Below are 18,028 nucleotides of genomic sequence, written 5' to 3'. Positions count from 1 at the left end.
GTTAGATCTGGCTTGTCCATGTATTACATCGACCATCATTTATTTTAATGGCCACCACATGTTCTTGGCTGCATCCAGGAATTATTTAACTGGAACCAGTGCCGATTTGGGTCATTAAAGTGGTAATATATAAGATATTTAATTAGACCTAAGCAACAATATCTCCACATGTGGTACAGCTTTCACATCAATTATATCGCCCACAGTGCAGAAGCGTCCAACCAAGCACAGATGGTCAGGCTGGGGGGGAAATCAAAAGTTTCGATATTTTTCAGTAATAAATCATTTTACGATTTATACAGGTCACAAGTAAAAACAAGAAAGCAGAAAGGCCCAAAAAGAAAGCATGGAGGAGAAGAAATCATCCTTTAAATTTCCGACATTGCTGATGATGGGAAATGCCATTATTCTGCATGACACTAGAGTCCAGAGGAATTAGATGTACAATAAACTGTTAATTGTTGACTTTAACCTTCCATCAAAGCCGGTTTCTGAGAGAATGAACGCTTAATAGATTCCCAGAATGTGACAATCCTCATGGCCGGGTGTCTGAATTAAACATGACAAGGTAACGTTCAGACAACGACTTCCCGGGAATCATTAGTACTCGTCATGTGTATCACACAATTACATTGTACAAAACCCCGAGCCGATAGGAGAGAGGTGAAGGGACAGATGCAGTCACAGCATCGGCGTAAGGATAAGTCCACGTTTGATTAATGTCAGCCGAACCTGAAGATTTTGGTGGGCCAAAAAAACAATTGCTTGGTAGCCTTTCGACCCTTCCTTCATAGTTGATGTTGGCGGAAAGAAGGATCAAGCATAATGAGTTTCAGCATGCCTTTTCTTTTTGTTTTCCCAGCAGAAAAGCTGCTGTTGGTGTCTGGTCATCGCTTACTCCACTCTCCCCAAGGAAAAGATATACTCGAATAACTTATTCGGAAAAAGAACATCTTAACCTGACACTGATGGGTCCCTACATACCCAGTCACTTAATAAAGCCTGCCAACACGCAACGTAGAGGACAACGTCAATCACTGCGATATGTTACACCAAAAAGAATGCAGTTACTTCTGCGATGTGTTACACCAAAAAGAATGCAGTCGCTTCTACATAAAGTAATGTGGAAAAAAAACAAATAAAAGATGGAGTGTCCTGTGTAACTCTACTTTCTGCAACATAACAGAAGACAAGTCTCTACATGAAATCATTACTTGGGTCTGTAAGAGTCACTGACTTGGAAGGAACATTACATAACATATTAGCCTAGATTTCTCACTGCGTGCCCCACAGGTGTCGCCTGCAAGCTGAAAATGTGACTAATTCCAGATACAAGTCCCAGCGCGAGACACGAGTAAGCCAACTTCTAAAGGTTCCCCTAGTGGTGAATGGGGTTGTGGTTAATGTATTCTCCCATAGGACACAAAGCCAAAAAAGACCCAAAAAAGCAATAAAAGATACAGTAATGTGCAATAGTTTAAGGCAATGTTCAAAATTGTCAGCTGTTCACGCCTTTTGGAGGCGGGCAGCAAGGCGTAGGCTGAAAATGATGTACGACAAATCACAATGTGACTCCATATGCATCATTACTGTCAATTGCCCCGTCAGTACATACGCCCGAATCCCATTTTGTGGGGTTCAGACATAAGCCCCGATGCAGCCACTGCCTGCAAGGCAAAACAAGAAGTTAACATTGCCGTAGGCGGTCTAGAAAGTAAAAATGCTTTAAAAAAAATGTGTTCGTAGTTTATTTTTATCAAAAATGTAAAGTGAATGAACAAAAGAGAAATCTAAATCCCATCAATATTCGGTGTGACCGCACCTTGCCTTCAAAACTGCATCAATTTTTCTAGGTACACTTGTACAAAGTCAGGGAGTTTGTAGGATTATAGTTAGGTGTATGAGTAACCAGGTGATAATGATCATCACTTTCATATATGTTGAAATGCAGTAATTAACTGAAACAGAAACAGGTGTGGGAGGGTTAAAACTGGCAGAAGAACAGCAAAACTCTGCTACACAGGTGAAGTTGAGGAAGACAGTTTCATGTTACATGTAATACACCATGGTAAGACTCAGCAGATGAACAAGAGACAAGGTAGTTAAACTGCATCAACAAGGTCTCCCCCAAGAAAAGATTTCAAAGCAGACTGGCGTTTCAAGATGTGCTGCTCAAGCTATTTTGAAGAAGCACCAAGAAATGGGCAAAGTTGAGGACTGTAGATGCAGTGGTCGGCTGAGGAAACTTAGTGCAGCAGATGAAAGACACATCATGCTGGTCTTTGAATTTGTAAGATGTCCAGCAGTGCCATCAACACATCAAATGGAAGTCGCACCAGATATTATTTAGATTTCTCTTGTTCATTCACTTTGCATTTTGTTAATGAATAAAAATAAGCTATTAGCACTTCTATTTTTGAAAGCTTCTTACTTTCCAGTAATTTTTCCACACGTGCCTAAATCTTTTGCACAGTACTGTATATAATGAAATCACTCTGCACAGATCTGGACCTGTTAAAAGGCGGAAAATTATTGAACAACCATGCAAGAAGCAGCAGGTGAGATCAGGAGTCGGCCCTCACTTACCAGCCTCGATAATGAAGCGCGTGCAGCTGATGAGCGAGCAGGCGTGGGTCATGTACTCGGCGGAGGCCAGCAGGCTCCACAGCACAGGCTGCTGGAGGGTCAGACAGCAGCAATCCAGCACAGCCTGGAGATCCACGCTCAACGGGATCTGCTCATGCACAAAGTGCCAGGACACCGCCTGCGGAGAGAAACCGAGTCACACACTGACAGCACAACAGAGAGGAACATATCGAGCGTATTATAGATTACCTCCACGGACATCACCACGAACTTCACAATCTCAGCTTCCTTCTCTTGGTTTATATGAAAGGAGGGAGGTATTTTTGGTAGAGACAGCAGGTACTGCGCCAGCGCTCGACAGAGGGTGACTAGACAGTAGTAGACTTCAGTGTCACCTGATCCAAAGAGAAGGACATGGTCACAGATATCAGGGTGTGAACGGCACAATGAATGTAACACCTCGGACCAGCACGGACCACAAGGGCCAATACAACTCTATAGGTGTGTAAAACACGTATGGCACACGGATCAAAAAAAACGGATGACAACGGAACCTTATTCAGATTAAACACATAAAACTTCTACTGAAACAAATGGGCAAATTGGATTTTCCTTATTTTCTTAAGTGAAGAAAATCTCAGCAAGTGCTCTCCTGCTCAAAGCTCACAGACCGGGAAACCTGACACATTCCTGTTACTTTCACAAAAAATCTGTAGAAAAACTTGCTGGCCTCGTCCACAACAAGTTAGAGAACAGCTGCCTTTCGTGCACATTCCAGTACAATATGTCCAGGACCAGACCCTTTTCATGCTGTGAAACTTGCCATCTACTCTATTTGAATAGATGTTTCCTCTTCATTATTATTCTGTCAGCACAATAGGTGCTACACTTTTCCATCCAATCTACTTGAATGGATTGTTCCCTTTCATTATCATTCAGCTAGCATAATAGGTGCTAAACTTCACGATCCACTCTACTTGGATTGCTTCCTTACATTATCATTCAGCCAGCGCAATAGGTGCTGGACTGTCATCCAATCTACTTTATCAGATTGCTCTCTTTCATTATCATTCTGAATTTTGCCATCTTGAGTGGGTTGTTCCCCTTAATTATCATTCTGCCAGCGCAACAGGTACAGGAATTTGCCATTTATTCTACATGACTAGGTGAGTTCTTTTCATTAGCATTCTGCCAGCACTAAGTGCTGGAATTTCCTTAACCTAACTTCCCAGCATTCATTGCTCCTTATATTGTCCAATAGCTTAACTGCCCTGAATACAAAGCCGACCCCTCTCTGTTATGCCCGAATGCAGTTGGTCTCTCTGCCTTCGCTTTTGTTTCTGTCAAAGATTACACTTGACAACAGGCAATGGACGGCAAGAAGGGAGACAGGGTGATTTTGGGGGGGATTTCCAAGAAGTTTTGCTAATTACCTAACAACATGCTCAGCTTCTCCCAGTAGGAGCTTCCGTCCACGGGCTGCAAAGGTCGAAACAGCTGATGAGTGTCTGGAAGCTGCTGAACGGTCTGTGAGATGAGATCCAGAATCACAGATCTTGTGGTTTCAAAGAAAGTGCTGTTCTGATCCACTGCCATTTGGTTCACTCCCAGGGACAGACAAGGGGCAAGCAGGCTCAAGTTAAACTCCTACAACGGGAGGAAAAGATCATGTTTGTTTAATGCACCCGGTTCTGAGAAAAAAAATAAGAAGTTGCTTCTGTTCAGGTCTGTCGAGTTTTTCAATGACAGAACAGGGCCACCTGCAAATTTATTATAGGCCGGTACATAAATGGGAAAAATAATAATACATTTTCAGGTGGTAAGAAATATCCTTGCCAATTCTCAGTCATTCTGGTAGGAACCTTTTAGAATGATGCACCCTAATAAAAAAGTAATGTCATGTAGCTCTCCTCCCGAAGGAAACAACAAGTCTATCTTGCACAGATTTGATATGAAATTGTAGGGATTGTCCGGACAGGCTTACTTCTGCATCGGGAGAACTTGGTGTCCATGCTGTAATGGGGTAGGGTTACATGAGGTCCTATGTTTTCCACAGATCGCTGAGAAACTTGCAGGCCCGCACTTGCGCACTTTGCTCTTTTCTACTAAAGGCAGAGCAAAGTGCTGTAATGCGAATGTGCCGACTTCACTTCTGATTAATAGGCGCCGGCACATTGCAGGACTTTGCTCTGCCCTTGGTATGGACGAGTAAATTGAGCCTGCGCTGTAACTGCACAATATTCGCAGTGACCTGTGAATGACATAGGACGCGTCATCCCCATCAACCAAGCCAGGAGGACGGCAGCTGCACGGATTGAAGCAGCGCTGAAAAAATAAAAATCGAACATCGTATCAGACTGCACCGTTTGACAGATGTATAAAAGATATTTTTTTTAAATATGCAGGGGGACTTGGGGGCTCAGATAGAGGTCAATGGACGACAGCAATAGAGTAGGTAAAGGTGGTGGCTTTAGTTTATATTGGGAAAATCTGGTGGCAGGTTCCCTTTAATGATGCGCAGTGAAAGGTCAGTAATAGATTATTGAATGCACATAGGCGGCCATTGCTCTCAGCAGTTTGTGTCCTGTTCACACAGGATGACGTGCCACAGAGATCGATTAACTTTTGTGCAGCACAATAACGAAAGAGTGTTTTGCTCGTTCATCGGCAACTTGTTTACACTGTAAGATTATGATGAAGCGAGTGTTCCTTGCAGTGTACAAGGACCCTTAGCAATGTAGGTCATACCTTGCTGGCCATAAAGGGAAGACGCTCCGCAGCAGGAATCCTATTCACCAATTCTGCTCCTTCCAGCAGCGCAGAATCAGAGTGAGAGTAACACTGCGACCGCACCAGGGACACATACCAATCCTGTCCAGAAAGGCAGAAAAAAGAAATTATACACAACACTTCATCAGCATTACTGCAAATAAAGAAAACATAGTAAAAACTGATAGGAAAAAGTCTGTAATTTGGTGTTTGATAATTCTCTCCGACATCGGACCTGAAATTATTCAGTGTGTGCGCGCAGAGACAGGAGATTGCACCGCCTGCATCTAAATATGTGCGGGGAAAGCGGAAAGGAAGGGCGACATGGGTGAGTGTACATGGCAGCTGCATCTACTGCTTACAGGCCCTAGAATAAGGGTGCTGAGGGGTGAAGGTTTTCTATGCAAGTATGTGCCAGGTTATGGGGTTTCATCAAGAGGCCAGCCTCTAGTTAAAATCTAAATTTTAGAAATGTAGTTTCTCGTCTGTGCAGCAGTGATCAGCCCACCTCATCAGCTTCCAACGTCTCCAGCCGTGGCTGATTTTTCCCGTCCAGCGGGTGGGAGGTGACTAAAGGTAACGGGCTGATTGTTTCTGGCGCCACAGTTGTCCGAAATCTGTCCAGCAGAGAAAAAAGTCTTTGGTGCCTGAAAACCCAAAAGATGGAAGAATGAGAACATTTTTAATATATTGCTGTAATCAACGTTAGTTTGCAATCAGAAAGATGATATAAAGATTTGACGCCTTCTTTCTTGGCTCTTCGACTTCTATGGAGTGATGACTGGGCCCCGTTCATCCAACAATCTTGGGTGGAATGGACACATACAAAGGCGATTAATGGATGTGCCATATATGTGTCAGACACGAATATCCCTGCACACATTGCTCTCGGATTACCTTTGTGCTAGTCCACTGCTCTGCAGATACTCCTGCATCTTGTCCAAATCATCTATAGGCAACTGGCACACGCTATTCTGTAAGGAAACAAGTCAACATTTCCAGATTACAATATTAAAGGTATTATGAAATTTTACATGTAAAATCTTGACAATAAAGGGACTGCTAACACTTATTTTCCTGGAGATCTACTGTGCAGGATACTTCGACATGACCCTGCTAGGGAAAAACAGTGAAGGACCCGCATTACTGAATAAGATCTGGGGCCAAATTATCAAGTAACGGCATATCCTTTGCAAGCTGAGAACAACCCATTGAATCCAGTATTTAATAGTCTGGCACATTAGATTCAGTTTCCTATATCACAGTTTGCAGAGCAAAGGACAGAGCCAGGGAAACTGTTGTACCGGGACCACCCAAGTGACTACCACCAACCTCAGGGCTATAGATGCAGCGCCACAGCCATCCATTGCTAACTAATTGCTGAAATACAGCCCAGGAGGAAGCAATGGGGATATGAGTGATGTCTTGTGTTTATACACAACTAATTAGAGATTTTTAGAAACCTGGACAAACAAAAAGGACGACAGCTTTAAGTTGCATGGTGAGGCCTTCATGGATTTGACATGTTTTTCCAGCACATCTGGGCAATTAGGCCAATACAAAAGGGCTTATCCCATGTTCTGCCTTTCAGGAGCATACAGCTCCCCTGCCTCCTGATGATTGATGCTTCGGACCACCAGTGTGTAGTTGTGCGCCTTCCAAGGCTGCCTCTGTGGCAATGGAGAACAACAGGGGAGCTGATGTGATCCAGCGCTTGCAGACTCTAAAACAAAAGAGCTTGTAAGTGCTGTGCTCCTTACCTAGAGAATGAGCCCCCTCTGATAAGAGTGCAGAGGTGGCCAAAGGCGTAGGCAATGAGCAGCAATGTTGAGAACGGAGATGATTTCTAATATAAGATCACTTGCAAAAATTATCACAATCGCTTTGCAATTTTTCCCATTAAAAAGGTGAGAAACACTCTATAAAGTTCCATACAGTCTCATTTCCTAACACTCATTCATACCAATTCCTAAGTAGGTCCACCTCCATGTTTTTGCAGCCACCATGCTGCCTGTCATATAGCAGACACGTCCTGGGAGAACTAATTACCGTCAGGCAGATATTTTTCCTTTACCTGCGGAGTAGCAGCCAGCAGCATTTCTACCCGGCGGCACGCCAGCGTATCCACCATACGGGCCAGCACACGGAACGGCGTGCACAGCAGCTTGTCGATATACAGCATCAGCACGGCCCCCGACTGGCTGAGATGAATGCCTTCCAGACACTGCAGAGTTTTCTTCAGGGAAGTCGGCTAATGGATAAAAATATAGACTATTAGTTTCTTGTTCTCTACAGCGAAACCTCAAGGAAACACCCAAAAATGCACTGAAAAAAGTGGTCCTTTTATTCTAATCCTGGACTACCAATTTAACTTGCATAATGCTGCCTTTTCCTGGCTGATGTAACTGAGTTTGTAGCTGGAATAAGGAGCAATGAAACCCGCAGAGGATCTGTTCTGGCACAATGAACAGTGGAAAGTGGAGCACTCATTGCTTGACTTTGCCAAAAAACAAAAGCCCGGGTGGCAGCTGGCACACCCTTGCAACAAGAACAAGCCGCACTTGAAGAGGAAACCAATTTGTTCATTGTGCCTTCTCCTAGGCTCCATTATGCCTGGTGTGCCCTGAAGATCAATGAAAGCTCACAAAGCTTGTATGGAGACTTAACTGGGGACAAATAACCTGTTTCTTACAAAAAAAATGACAGGAAAGTAAACTAAGACCACTGGAGCAGGAGGGCTGGAGCCCTCTGTGGTAGCCGCTCCTCACCTTTGTGTTGCCCTGGGCAGGGTATGTACAGTGTATCCTTCACTTCTGTGCCCAGTACTAAAGATGGTGAGACTCGATTTGAAGGACCTGGTGAAGTGGCCAGGTCAGTAATCGGTGGCCTTCAAAGAGAAGAGCCGCCTTTTACCCGATCTCTACTGCTTTGATTAGCCAGCATGAAGCAACATCATTGCTGTGGCGTGATGCAGGCAAACTAATCAATAGAAGAGCGTCCGATGTCGAGAGATCGGAAGCGGCTCTGAAAGCCACAGATTTCTGACCAGGCCCTGCCATATTAGTAGCTCAATCAACACACAGCACCAAAGTTGCTGTGCGGAGTGACTACCAGCTGCCATGGAGGACCAGAGTGGACGCCTAACTAGGGCAAAGCAAATGGAATTGCTCATACTAGTGTGTGGTTGCTTTTTTATTTTTCTACAGCTGGTTTAATTTCTTGAACTTTCTGACAATTCTGATGACCGACCGCAGAAAGCCCAGACCACATCCCCAACCAACACCTTTGGGATGAATAAAAACAAAAGATTGTGAGATCGGCCCCAACATCAGGGTCTGACCTCACAAAATGTTCTTCTGGATGAATGGGCAAAAATTCTCACAGATACAACATTTCACTGCAAGTATTGAGTTATACCCATTGTTGCAAAGCAGGAAAGGACAGGGTTAAATCTCAGCTTTGCAGTGCTTGATTAGATGCACCTGCAGAGTTTCTCCAAGAAGCAGCTTCATGGAGAGTCAGTCTACTGGATGTTGAGCAGAGTTGAGTGTGCTACTGGCGAGTGACCATCCAAAATGTGAGCTGTAGCTGAGACAGAGAAATGCCGGGGTCTCTCTCTGAATGGACAATGCGCTATGCAGTCTGTGACAGCTGCAGGGAACCGTGTGGAAGCTGCAGCCTATTCAGTGTGAACTGTGCCCGGAGTTGAACACTTCTGTTTGGCGCTGGAAACTGCTGGAGCTCATGCTGAAGGGGATACTGAGACTGGTGGGATCGTGCCTCTTCTGTGTATGAAGTCTGCTCCGGAGAAAGGACTGTAATCTGTTCTGGTGAGCCTGCACTGACATATGGGATCATAATTAAATGCACATGCCGTGTGAGGAGAACACAGTGGTTACTATGGACAAAAGCGGTTTTGTTTGCCTGAGCTGGGGCTCGCTCAGCCATGTATAAGTAGCCAGGGTCTGTTCTGTTTAGTTTGCGCCTGGTCAAGGTTGATATTTAAGTTTATGATGTTATTTTAGTGTTGTGCTATCTGTGGAAAATAATAAAAACAGCACGTTTGGACCAAAACTGCATTGCCTGTGTGAACGCTACCTAAGGTCTAATGCCTTCCAGACAGGGTTAATCCCTACACTATTTTATTGCAAATAAGCTATAAAAACTTATCCCATCTTAAAGTAACAGTTATTAACCTAGCCGAGACAGTCCTGGGATAAAACATGCACATAAGTTCCTTTGAGTTGTGGATAATGTAAGAGCAGACAGGTTTCCTTATGGGGCAGCGAGAGAATTAAGATACTTACTGTTGCTAAGTTCTCACAGCGGGACTGGATGGCCTGGATGAAAAGGCCGCTGGCAGCAGAATTCCTGTGTATTGCACTAATGAAGTCCTGCACCGGGGGTTCATGGGACAAGTTGATCAGATCCTGCACATGGTTCACAATCAGCCAGGTCAGATGCTCCGAATCGTGCAGATTCTGACACTAACACAAAAGAAGATGTTATCATTTATCATTTTCATACCCAAAGTTTTTTTTTTCTTTTAATGCTAATTTGCATTGCTGGAGTCAGGCTCTGGACAGAATCAATCAGTCTCCTTCCTCTTCTGGCAGATGACAATGTAATTCTTTTAATTTGATGGACAGAATCAGTCTCCTTCCCCTTCTGGCAGATGACAATGTAGTTCTTTCTTACTAGCCCTGCAGAAAAAAACCTCCTAAACCTCTCTATCACACAGGCTCTGCTCCTTTCCTGAGAAGCAGGAAGCCATTTCTATTGGCTGCTCGGCAGTGAACAGGGGATCGTTCTGCAGTGACCTGGCTGTGGGGAGAGTGACTGAGCATGTGCATCCACCGGCACTGAGCTCAGTAGGTTGCTGTAGTCAGCATCTTAGTAAGGTCGCAAATGATACTCACCACATAGTCACAGAACAGGATGAGGGCGCCCCGGCGGACTATTTCCCGGTTACACACGCCGAGCCGGGACTGCGACTCCACCTCGTCACTGTCTGTGGATATCTGAGGGCTCAGCAGTAGTTTGGTACTGGACAGGTTGTTTCTCCTTTAAAAAAAGGATTAGATATTACTTTTCATGCATAAATTTTGCTCAGCTGTAAAGAAAGTGAACAAAATAGATAATAATGCAGAACAAACTGATTAATTGCGATCCAAAAAGGAGAGCGCTGCAAGGAACCCCAATAAAGGCAATAGGAATTATCAGTGACCGCCTAACTCAATCAGAAGATCAACGGGGCACAGATAGAGGTGAGCAAATAAATTTGCAAGACCCTAGTCCAGCAGTCAGGTCAGTATTCCAGAGCCGCAGGATGGAAACCCTGAGACCTCCGCGGCTCCTCTTTTGGTTAGGCGGCCTGGCACAATGTCATAGATGCGGCACGAAGCATACATCGGCTATCAAAAGAGTAGCCGGGGATGCCGGCAGGTCCAGCAGCAATGGGATACAGAGCCAGCCACTGGACCAGGGTCCTGCAAATTTATTTGCTTGTTTCAAATTAAGGTGTCACAGTTCGGGTTTAAGTGGGAGCTAAGACAGTAGTGTGAACAGAGTCAGAAACGTGGTGGGACTCATCCAACCAAATTTTTCAAGTTGACTTGGACAACAAAATGTATTAGTGGCTGCAGAGCAGAACCTTTTTGTTTATTTTTCTATTTTGCCTCTCCGCTGCGGAGATAATGAGCATTGAAAAAATTGGGCACCAAAATAGTTAATTTTTTAAAAGTCCAAGTGGGCATTACCAGAGAGATTTCACTGGGGGCGTGACACACTGGAGAAAACACCCCCATTAGCACTGACAAACAGTCTGCTCTCCTCACTGCTGAGTGATGACTTGTGCTGGAGCACAGCAGACCCGAGTGTGATTAACCATCTGCGGTCATCTCCAGCAGTCAGTGTGGGGGGGGAGGGACAGTGCGGCAGAAGTTGAGTCTCATTACAAACACATATAGTAACGCTCTTCTCAAATTCAAATTAGCTTTATTGGCAGAAACAAATATACATTAGCAATGCCAAAGAAAGCGTAATGCTGCCAACTCTGCTGTACAGCCCCTCTCCACACACTGACTGCTGGAGATGAAAACTGTTGAATCAGACACTGGTCTGCTATGCTCAATCACAGCTGCAGTGTGGAGAGCAGACTGTCATTATTTTACACAATGAGCCTGTTCTAAGCTATTGTGGGAGTGTGTTAATTTCTCCTTGTATGTGAATGCCTGCTAATGATTGGCAGAATTGGTAGCACTAGAGAAGAGCGCTACTAGAAGTGTTTGTAATGAAACTCAACTCTGCAGGACTGCCTCTCCCTGCACACTGACTGCTGGAAATGAGAGCTGAGAGCGGTCCGTTAATCACACTCAGGTCTGCTGTTCTCCAGCACATGTTGTCTATCAGTAGTGAGGAGAGCAGAGTGCTTGTCAATACATGTCTCGCACTGAGACTGTTCTAAGATATTGGGGACGTCTTCTTCTTTCTCCAGTGTTACTGCCTGCTTATGATTGATCAGCATGAGAAAGAAGAAGTAGTACACGGCCTCCGTGGTATTAAATAATAAAATTGATAAAATCTCCACAGCAGAGAAGCAAAACTAAAATAATTTAAAAAAAAGACGGATTTTGGTAAGAACTTACCTGTAAAATCCTTTTCAGCGAAGGAAGGAAGGGAGACACAGACATTACTAGTGGGTAGGCGGAGCCCACACAGGATAGAACACCTCAGATTACAAAAAAGTGTTGACCGGCCCCTCCAGCTTGGGCTCCTCCTACTCCAGCTCTCCAGTCCGTACACAAGCTAAGGAAGAGCAATTAACACCAGCTGAGCAACACAACCCCTTCTGAAAAACTTAGAAAAAAGCAAGAAGACAGGTTATGCATATAACAGAAAAAAACCACACAGTCCCAGGTACTACTCACTGGACCTGACCACTGCGATGAGCTGGCAATGCTGGAACAGAGCCTTAGCGCGCCGACCCCAGCCCAGGTAACCGCCATCAGAGAAGGGTCACGCCACATCTGAAAACACAACAACACACTTCTGCCATGGGAGGGAGCTGTGTCTCCCTTCCTTCCTTCGCTGAAAAGGATTTTACAGGTAAGTTCTTACCAAAATCCGTCTTTCAGCAGCAGAATGGAAGGAAGGGAGACACAGACATTACTAGTGGGACGTCCCAAAGCAGTCCAGAAATTAAGTTAAAAACAACAAAGGCAGATTCCCAACAATTTAGATAAATGCGCAACCAGTGCTAAACACAAGTTAAGGAGATAACCTAAACTACAGCCGCCTGCAGGACCCTACGTCCTAAGGCCGCATCCGCGGAAGCACTGACGTCCACCTTATAAAACTTTGTAAAAGTGTGGACGGAGCGCCAGGTAGCCGCCCGGCAGAGTTGAGCTGCCGAGGCCCCTTGATGAAAAGCCCACGATGTACCCACAGCTCTCGTGGAGTGAGCTCGAATCTTAATTGGGCAAGGCTCGCCCTTAAATCGGTAAGCTTCTAAAATGGCCGACCGAATCCATCGAGCTATAGTGTCCTTGGAAGCTCGTTGACCACGACAACGACCTGCTGGAATCACAAAAAGTGAGTCCGACTTCCGAAAACCTTGAGTAATAGACAAATAGAACTTTAACGCCCGCACCAAATCCAAAGTGTGCAAGGCCCGTTCCTTCGCATTCCTCGGCTCTGGACAGAGCGAGGGCAACACAATATCCTGGTTAACATGAAATTGTGACACCACCTTAGGTAGAAAGTCGCCCCGTGTGCGAAGCACTACACGATCCGGGTGAAACTCCAGAAAAGGAGGCGAGCAAGAAAGAGCCGCCAACTCAGAAACCCTTCTCAAAGAGGTGACCGCCACCAGGAAGGCAACCTTCCAGGAAAGCAATGAAAGGCTAACAGAGTCCATAGGCTCAAAAGGCCCATGTTGAAGAGCCTCCAAGACAAGATTGAGCCGCCAAGGAGTCCCAAGTGCCTTCCGCGGCGGAAATTGACGGATTACCCCGCGAAAAAAGGAACGTACGTCCCTACGCGAGGCGATAGCCTTCCGAAACAGCAAGGATAGAGCGGAAACCTGACCCTTCAGGGTGTTAACTGCCAAACCCTTGTCCAGCCCATACTGCAAAAAGGCCAACAAATTGGGAATGGAAAAAATCCTCGGGTTCCTTGAAGAACCGGAACACCACGAGAAGAAGGCTTCCCAAGTCTTGTGATAAATCCTAGTGGTAGCAGGACCTCTGGCCGCTCGCAGAGTGGCAATGACTTCGGCTGAAAATCCTTGACGGGTCAAGATTTCGGTCTCAAGAGCCACGCCGTCAAACGCAGAGACTTCAGCCACCAACATAGCCGAGACTCTCCAGTTTGATCCGACGTAACACCAGAGGAAGTAAGGATATCGGCGGAAACACATAGATCAGCTCGAATTGGTCCCACGGAGCCACTAGAGCATCCACCGCCACAGCCTCTGGGTCCTTGTACCTGGACATGAACGTCGGTAACCTGGCGTTGAACCTGGATGCCATCAAATCCACTTGGGGAGTTCCCCAACGGGAGCACAGTAGTGCAAAAACTTCCGGATGAAGACTCCATTCTCCGGGATCCACCTTCTCGCGACTGAGGAAGTCAGCCGTGATATTCTGGACTCCTGGGATGTGAATCGCGGAGATGGCTGGAACCCTGGCTTCGGCCCATACCATGATCCGAGAGACCTCCATCATGAGCCTGGAGCTCCTCGTCCCACCTTGATGGTTGATATACGCGACCGCCGTCGCGTTGTCTGTCTGCACTCGGACTGGCAGACCGCTTAAAGGGACCGTCCAGTGTTGGAGGCAAAGGAAAATCGCCCTCAACTCCAGGAGGTTGATCGGCAGGACAGACTCTTCTGACGACCATACTCCCTGAACCCAGAGATCGTTCCAGACACCCCCCAGCCCGTCAGACTGGCATCGGTGGTTATGACCGACCACCGCGGAAGGAGGAAGGACTTCCCCTGGGATAACGCTTCTGGATGTAACCACCATCCTAGACACTCTCGCACCCTGTGGGAGATGATGACACTGCGATCCAGCGAAGCCTGCGATCGATCCCAACGGGTCAGAATGAGCATTTGGAGACCCCTGGAATGAAATTGAGCAAACGGGACCGCTTCCATTGACGCCACCATCAGACCCAGAAGGCGCATACACCTTCGAAGGGACATTGCTGTCGAAGACTTCATAACCTGTACATGTTGACGAAGACTTGCTTGCTTGTCCGGAGGCAAGGACACCACTGCCTGTACCGTGTCGAAGTGCATCCCCAAAAACAGGATTGACTGCGACGGTTCCAGAGATGACTTCTTCCAATTGACTAGCCATCCGAAGTCCTCCAGGAGCTGAAGGGATAGATTGCGAGCCCTCACAGCCTCCTCCTCTGTGGACGCCACAATCAAAAGGTCGTCTAGATAGGGAAGAATTGTCACCCCCTGCCTTCGAAGGATCGCCATGAGAGGCGCCAGAATTTTTGTAAAAACTCTGGGCGCTGATGCCAACTCGAATGGCAGGGCCACAAACTGGTAATGGTCCTGACCTATGGCAAAATGTAGGAAGCGCTGGTGAGCCCTTCCGATGGGAATATGCAAATAAGCGTCGCGAATGTCGATTGACACTAAAAAATTGTTCTGCGACAGAGCCGCCACAACTGAGCGAAGCGACTCCATGCGGAATTTCCGGGTCCGGACATGCAGATTCAATTTTTTGAGATCCAGAATGGGGCGAAATTTGTCCTCCTTTTTGGGGACCACAAAGAGGTTGGAGTAAAACCCCCTTCCCCAATCCTCTGGCGGAACCGGCACCACCACACCATTCTGCAGAAGGGAATCGACCTCCCGCCGTAGAGCGGTAGCTAGCTCGGGCTCTGACGGAATGCGAGATTGGCAAAATCTGTCCGGGGGTCGAGAAAGAAACTCTATGAAATAGCCTGCCGACACAACCCGCGTCACCCAGGCGTCTGAAACGTGGGACGCCCAAGTCGACTCGAACTGGAGCAGGCGACCCCCCACTCGAGGACCCTCGAGTGAAACCCTGGCGTCAGTCCGCCTTAGCGGGCTTTTTGTCAGCTTCCAGTTTGTCTTGACGGAAGTTCTGTTTCCAGGGAGTGCGGGATTTCTGAGAGATCTTTTTTCCCGAAAACGAGGGACGACCCGATCCCCAAGAGGGCTGACCGAACCGTCCCCTGGGCCGAAAGGGCCGCCGACTACTACCGGCACTAGACATGCCAGACGCAGAAGCCACAGCTCTACGCTGCGGTAAAGCCGTTTCTTTTGCCTTGGCCTTCGCAATCAGTTCCGTGAGGTCAGACCCAAACAGCTGACCACCCTTGTAAGCTAAACACAGCAAACCTTGCTTGGAAACCGCGTCTCCGGTCCACTGCTTAAGCCACAGTGCTCTTCTGACTGTGACAGCCGAGGATTGCGCCCTGGACAGCAGTGACGTAATATCCAGAACTGCATCTCTGCCATATCGCGCTGCCTCTTCCAACAACTTGAAAAGCCCTTCTACCTCGGATAGCGGGGATCCATCTTGCCACGCCGTCCGTAGGCGGTCCAACCACCTAGGGGAAGCTTCACCAGCACACATGGCTCCTAAAGCCGCTCTGAATCCATGACCCGCGGCCTCGTAGATGGATTTAGCCGCCATCTCCGTTTTTCTGTCCAGCGGATCCTGCAGACTCGCCTTCCCTTTAACAGGAAGTAATGAAGATTTGCTAAGCTGGGATAAAGGGACATCCACTTCAGGAGAAGGAATCCAATTAGCAATCGACTCCGTAGAACACGAATACAGTGCCTCAAAAAACCGTGTCCCCTGAAAACGCTTATCTGGACACAGGCGTTCCTTCTCCACCGCCCTATCAAGTTCATCCAGAGATGGTAACGTTGACCGCGACCTATGCGACTCCTGAAAAAGCCGGGCCGACTTACCAGGGCGTCTAGCTACCTCCTCCGGTAACTGTAACGCCTCCCTCATAGCTCCAATAAAAGCATCCACACGGCCCAAAAGAGAGGCAGAGCGCCCCTGCCGATCCTCTTTATCCGAATCGGACATCTCCCCAGCAAAGCTTGAAGGGGAACCCTCCATATCAGAGATCTCCGAGTCGCTGCGCGGGGAGGACAGTACCGGCCTGTGGCGCTTCCTGCCATGAGAAGACAGTTGGGATCTAGCTGACACCCAATGACCTAGAAGGTCAGACAGGCTATCAATAGAACGAGTGAGAGCCTCCATTTTAACATCACTGAGTCCCCCGACCTGCGCTGCACTTGACGCCGTCGAGGACTCCTGCGAGTCAGATACGCGAGACTGATCCTGTAGCGGACCTGGGAGACGGACCGCGCCTCCTGGACCCTGATCTGACATGCCCTCACACAGTATATAGCAGGCTTAAGCCTGTCAGTAACTAGGACAGTGTGGCTTCTAAAAGGAAAGAAACGAACGCTGAAGGGTTAAAGCTCTTAAAGAGAGAGCTACCCCAGCTGTCCCCCAATTAAGGGTTAACCGCCTACCAGGGGGTTAATGCAGCAGACTCCCCACAACCTCTGCTAAATGAAAGAGGTGTGCGAGTCCCAGACAAAAAAACCTCTATATGAGGTAGCAGCTGCAGGGCAGCGCAGTCTGCCACCTAATTGTGCCGCAGAAAGGTGCCCTGTGGGGGTGAGGAGGTTAAGCTTCTGCCCTGACAGGCAGAAGCGACTCACCCAGCTGGCCGCGGTGCAGCGTTCCTTCGGTTCTGACGGGAGGAGAGGAGAGTGAGGAGACGGAGGAGGCCGTCAGAAATGGCCGCCACGCAGTGAAGAGAGAAGCCGGAAGGGGAGGGACAGGAGAAAGCGCGCGCTCAGAGCGCTACCTGCCCGCGAAAAGACCGGGAAGGCGCGAAGCCACGCCCCCCGCCGGCATTCAAAAAGGCGCGCGACTCCTCCGCTCTCCGCTCCTGCCCCGCTTCACATGTCCTGCAGGGATCCACCTGCGGACGAAAAACACACAGTCACCAACGGTACATGTAACAGAGGCCGCCGCAGCAGCCGCTGAAGCACTCAAACACATTTACAAATGCTGAGTACTCACCCAGCTGAGCGCCACAGGGACCCCCAGGGATTTGTGGCGCTGTGGCCCTTAGCTTCCCCCCAGGACGGAGCGCGCAGGGACCCCAATGGCGCGGTTTGCGTCTCCTCCGGGAAGCGTCCCTCATCCCCCGGGGCCGGCAGGGTTCTGCAGGGACCACCATAAAGGGTATGCAGATCCGCCAGGGGAGGGGTGGGGGTCCAGCAGCGCTGAGACCCCTGAGACCTCTAGACCATGGGGGGTCCAAGTCTCTGTCCGATAAAAATAAAAAAATTTTCTGAGGAGCTGCTCCACCAGCGACTATCCTCTGCGACCTCAAATTTTAGACTGGAGAGCTGGAGTAGGAGGAGCCCAAGCTGGAGGGGCCGGTCAACACTTTTTTGTAATCTGAGGTGTTCTATCCTGTGTGGGCTCCGCCTACCCACTAGTAATGTCTGTGTCTCCCTTCCTTCCATTCTGCTGCTGAAAATAAAATTATATAATTTTTTTTTCATATATTCTGCTCTGCATTGACCATTACACAGTGTGTCCAGTTAAAATTTTGGTGAAGGGTCCTCATTAAATAATAATAA

General features: G+C 47.5%; 1 protein-coding gene across 2 annotated transcripts in view; it reads right to left on the bottom strand.

Moving 5' to 3' along the window:
• The window catches only part of HTT (huntingtin), a 174,085-nt gene that overhangs the window by 42,497 nt on the left and 113,560 nt on the right, over positions 1 to 18,028 (bottom strand). For both annotated transcript variants that reach the window (XM_073647559.1, XM_073647565.1), the window contains 9 exons: positions 10,275 to 10,419; positions 9,663 to 9,842; positions 7,430 to 7,606; positions 6,253 to 6,329; positions 5,864 to 6,002; positions 5,335 to 5,457; positions 4,020 to 4,233; positions 2,836 to 2,981; positions 2,587 to 2,764 (listed from right to left, as the gene is read on the bottom strand). In XM_073647559.1, the coding sequence (XP_073503660.1) occupies positions 2,587 to 2,764; positions 2,836 to 2,981; positions 4,020 to 4,233; positions 5,335 to 5,457; positions 5,864 to 6,002; positions 6,253 to 6,329; positions 7,430 to 7,606; positions 9,663 to 9,842; positions 10,275 to 10,419 (1,379 nt within the window). The remainder of the gene's footprint in view (positions 1 to 2,586; positions 2,765 to 2,835; positions 2,982 to 4,019; positions 4,234 to 5,334; positions 5,458 to 5,863; positions 6,003 to 6,252; positions 6,330 to 7,429; positions 7,607 to 9,662; positions 9,843 to 10,274; positions 10,420 to 18,028) is intronic.

Source organism: Phyllobates terribilis, unplaced genomic scaffold (genome assembly GCF_046119375.1).
Source record: "Phyllobates terribilis strain yellow unplaced genomic scaffold, ASM4611937v1 Scaffold_1__5_contigs__length_1240528914, whole genome shotgun sequence".
NCBI classification, from domain to species: Eukaryota; Metazoa; Chordata; class Amphibia; order Anura; family Dendrobatidae; genus Phyllobates; species Phyllobates terribilis.
Note: the sequence above shows the minus strand (reverse complement) of the source record. Positions and strands in the feature narration are given on the sequence as shown.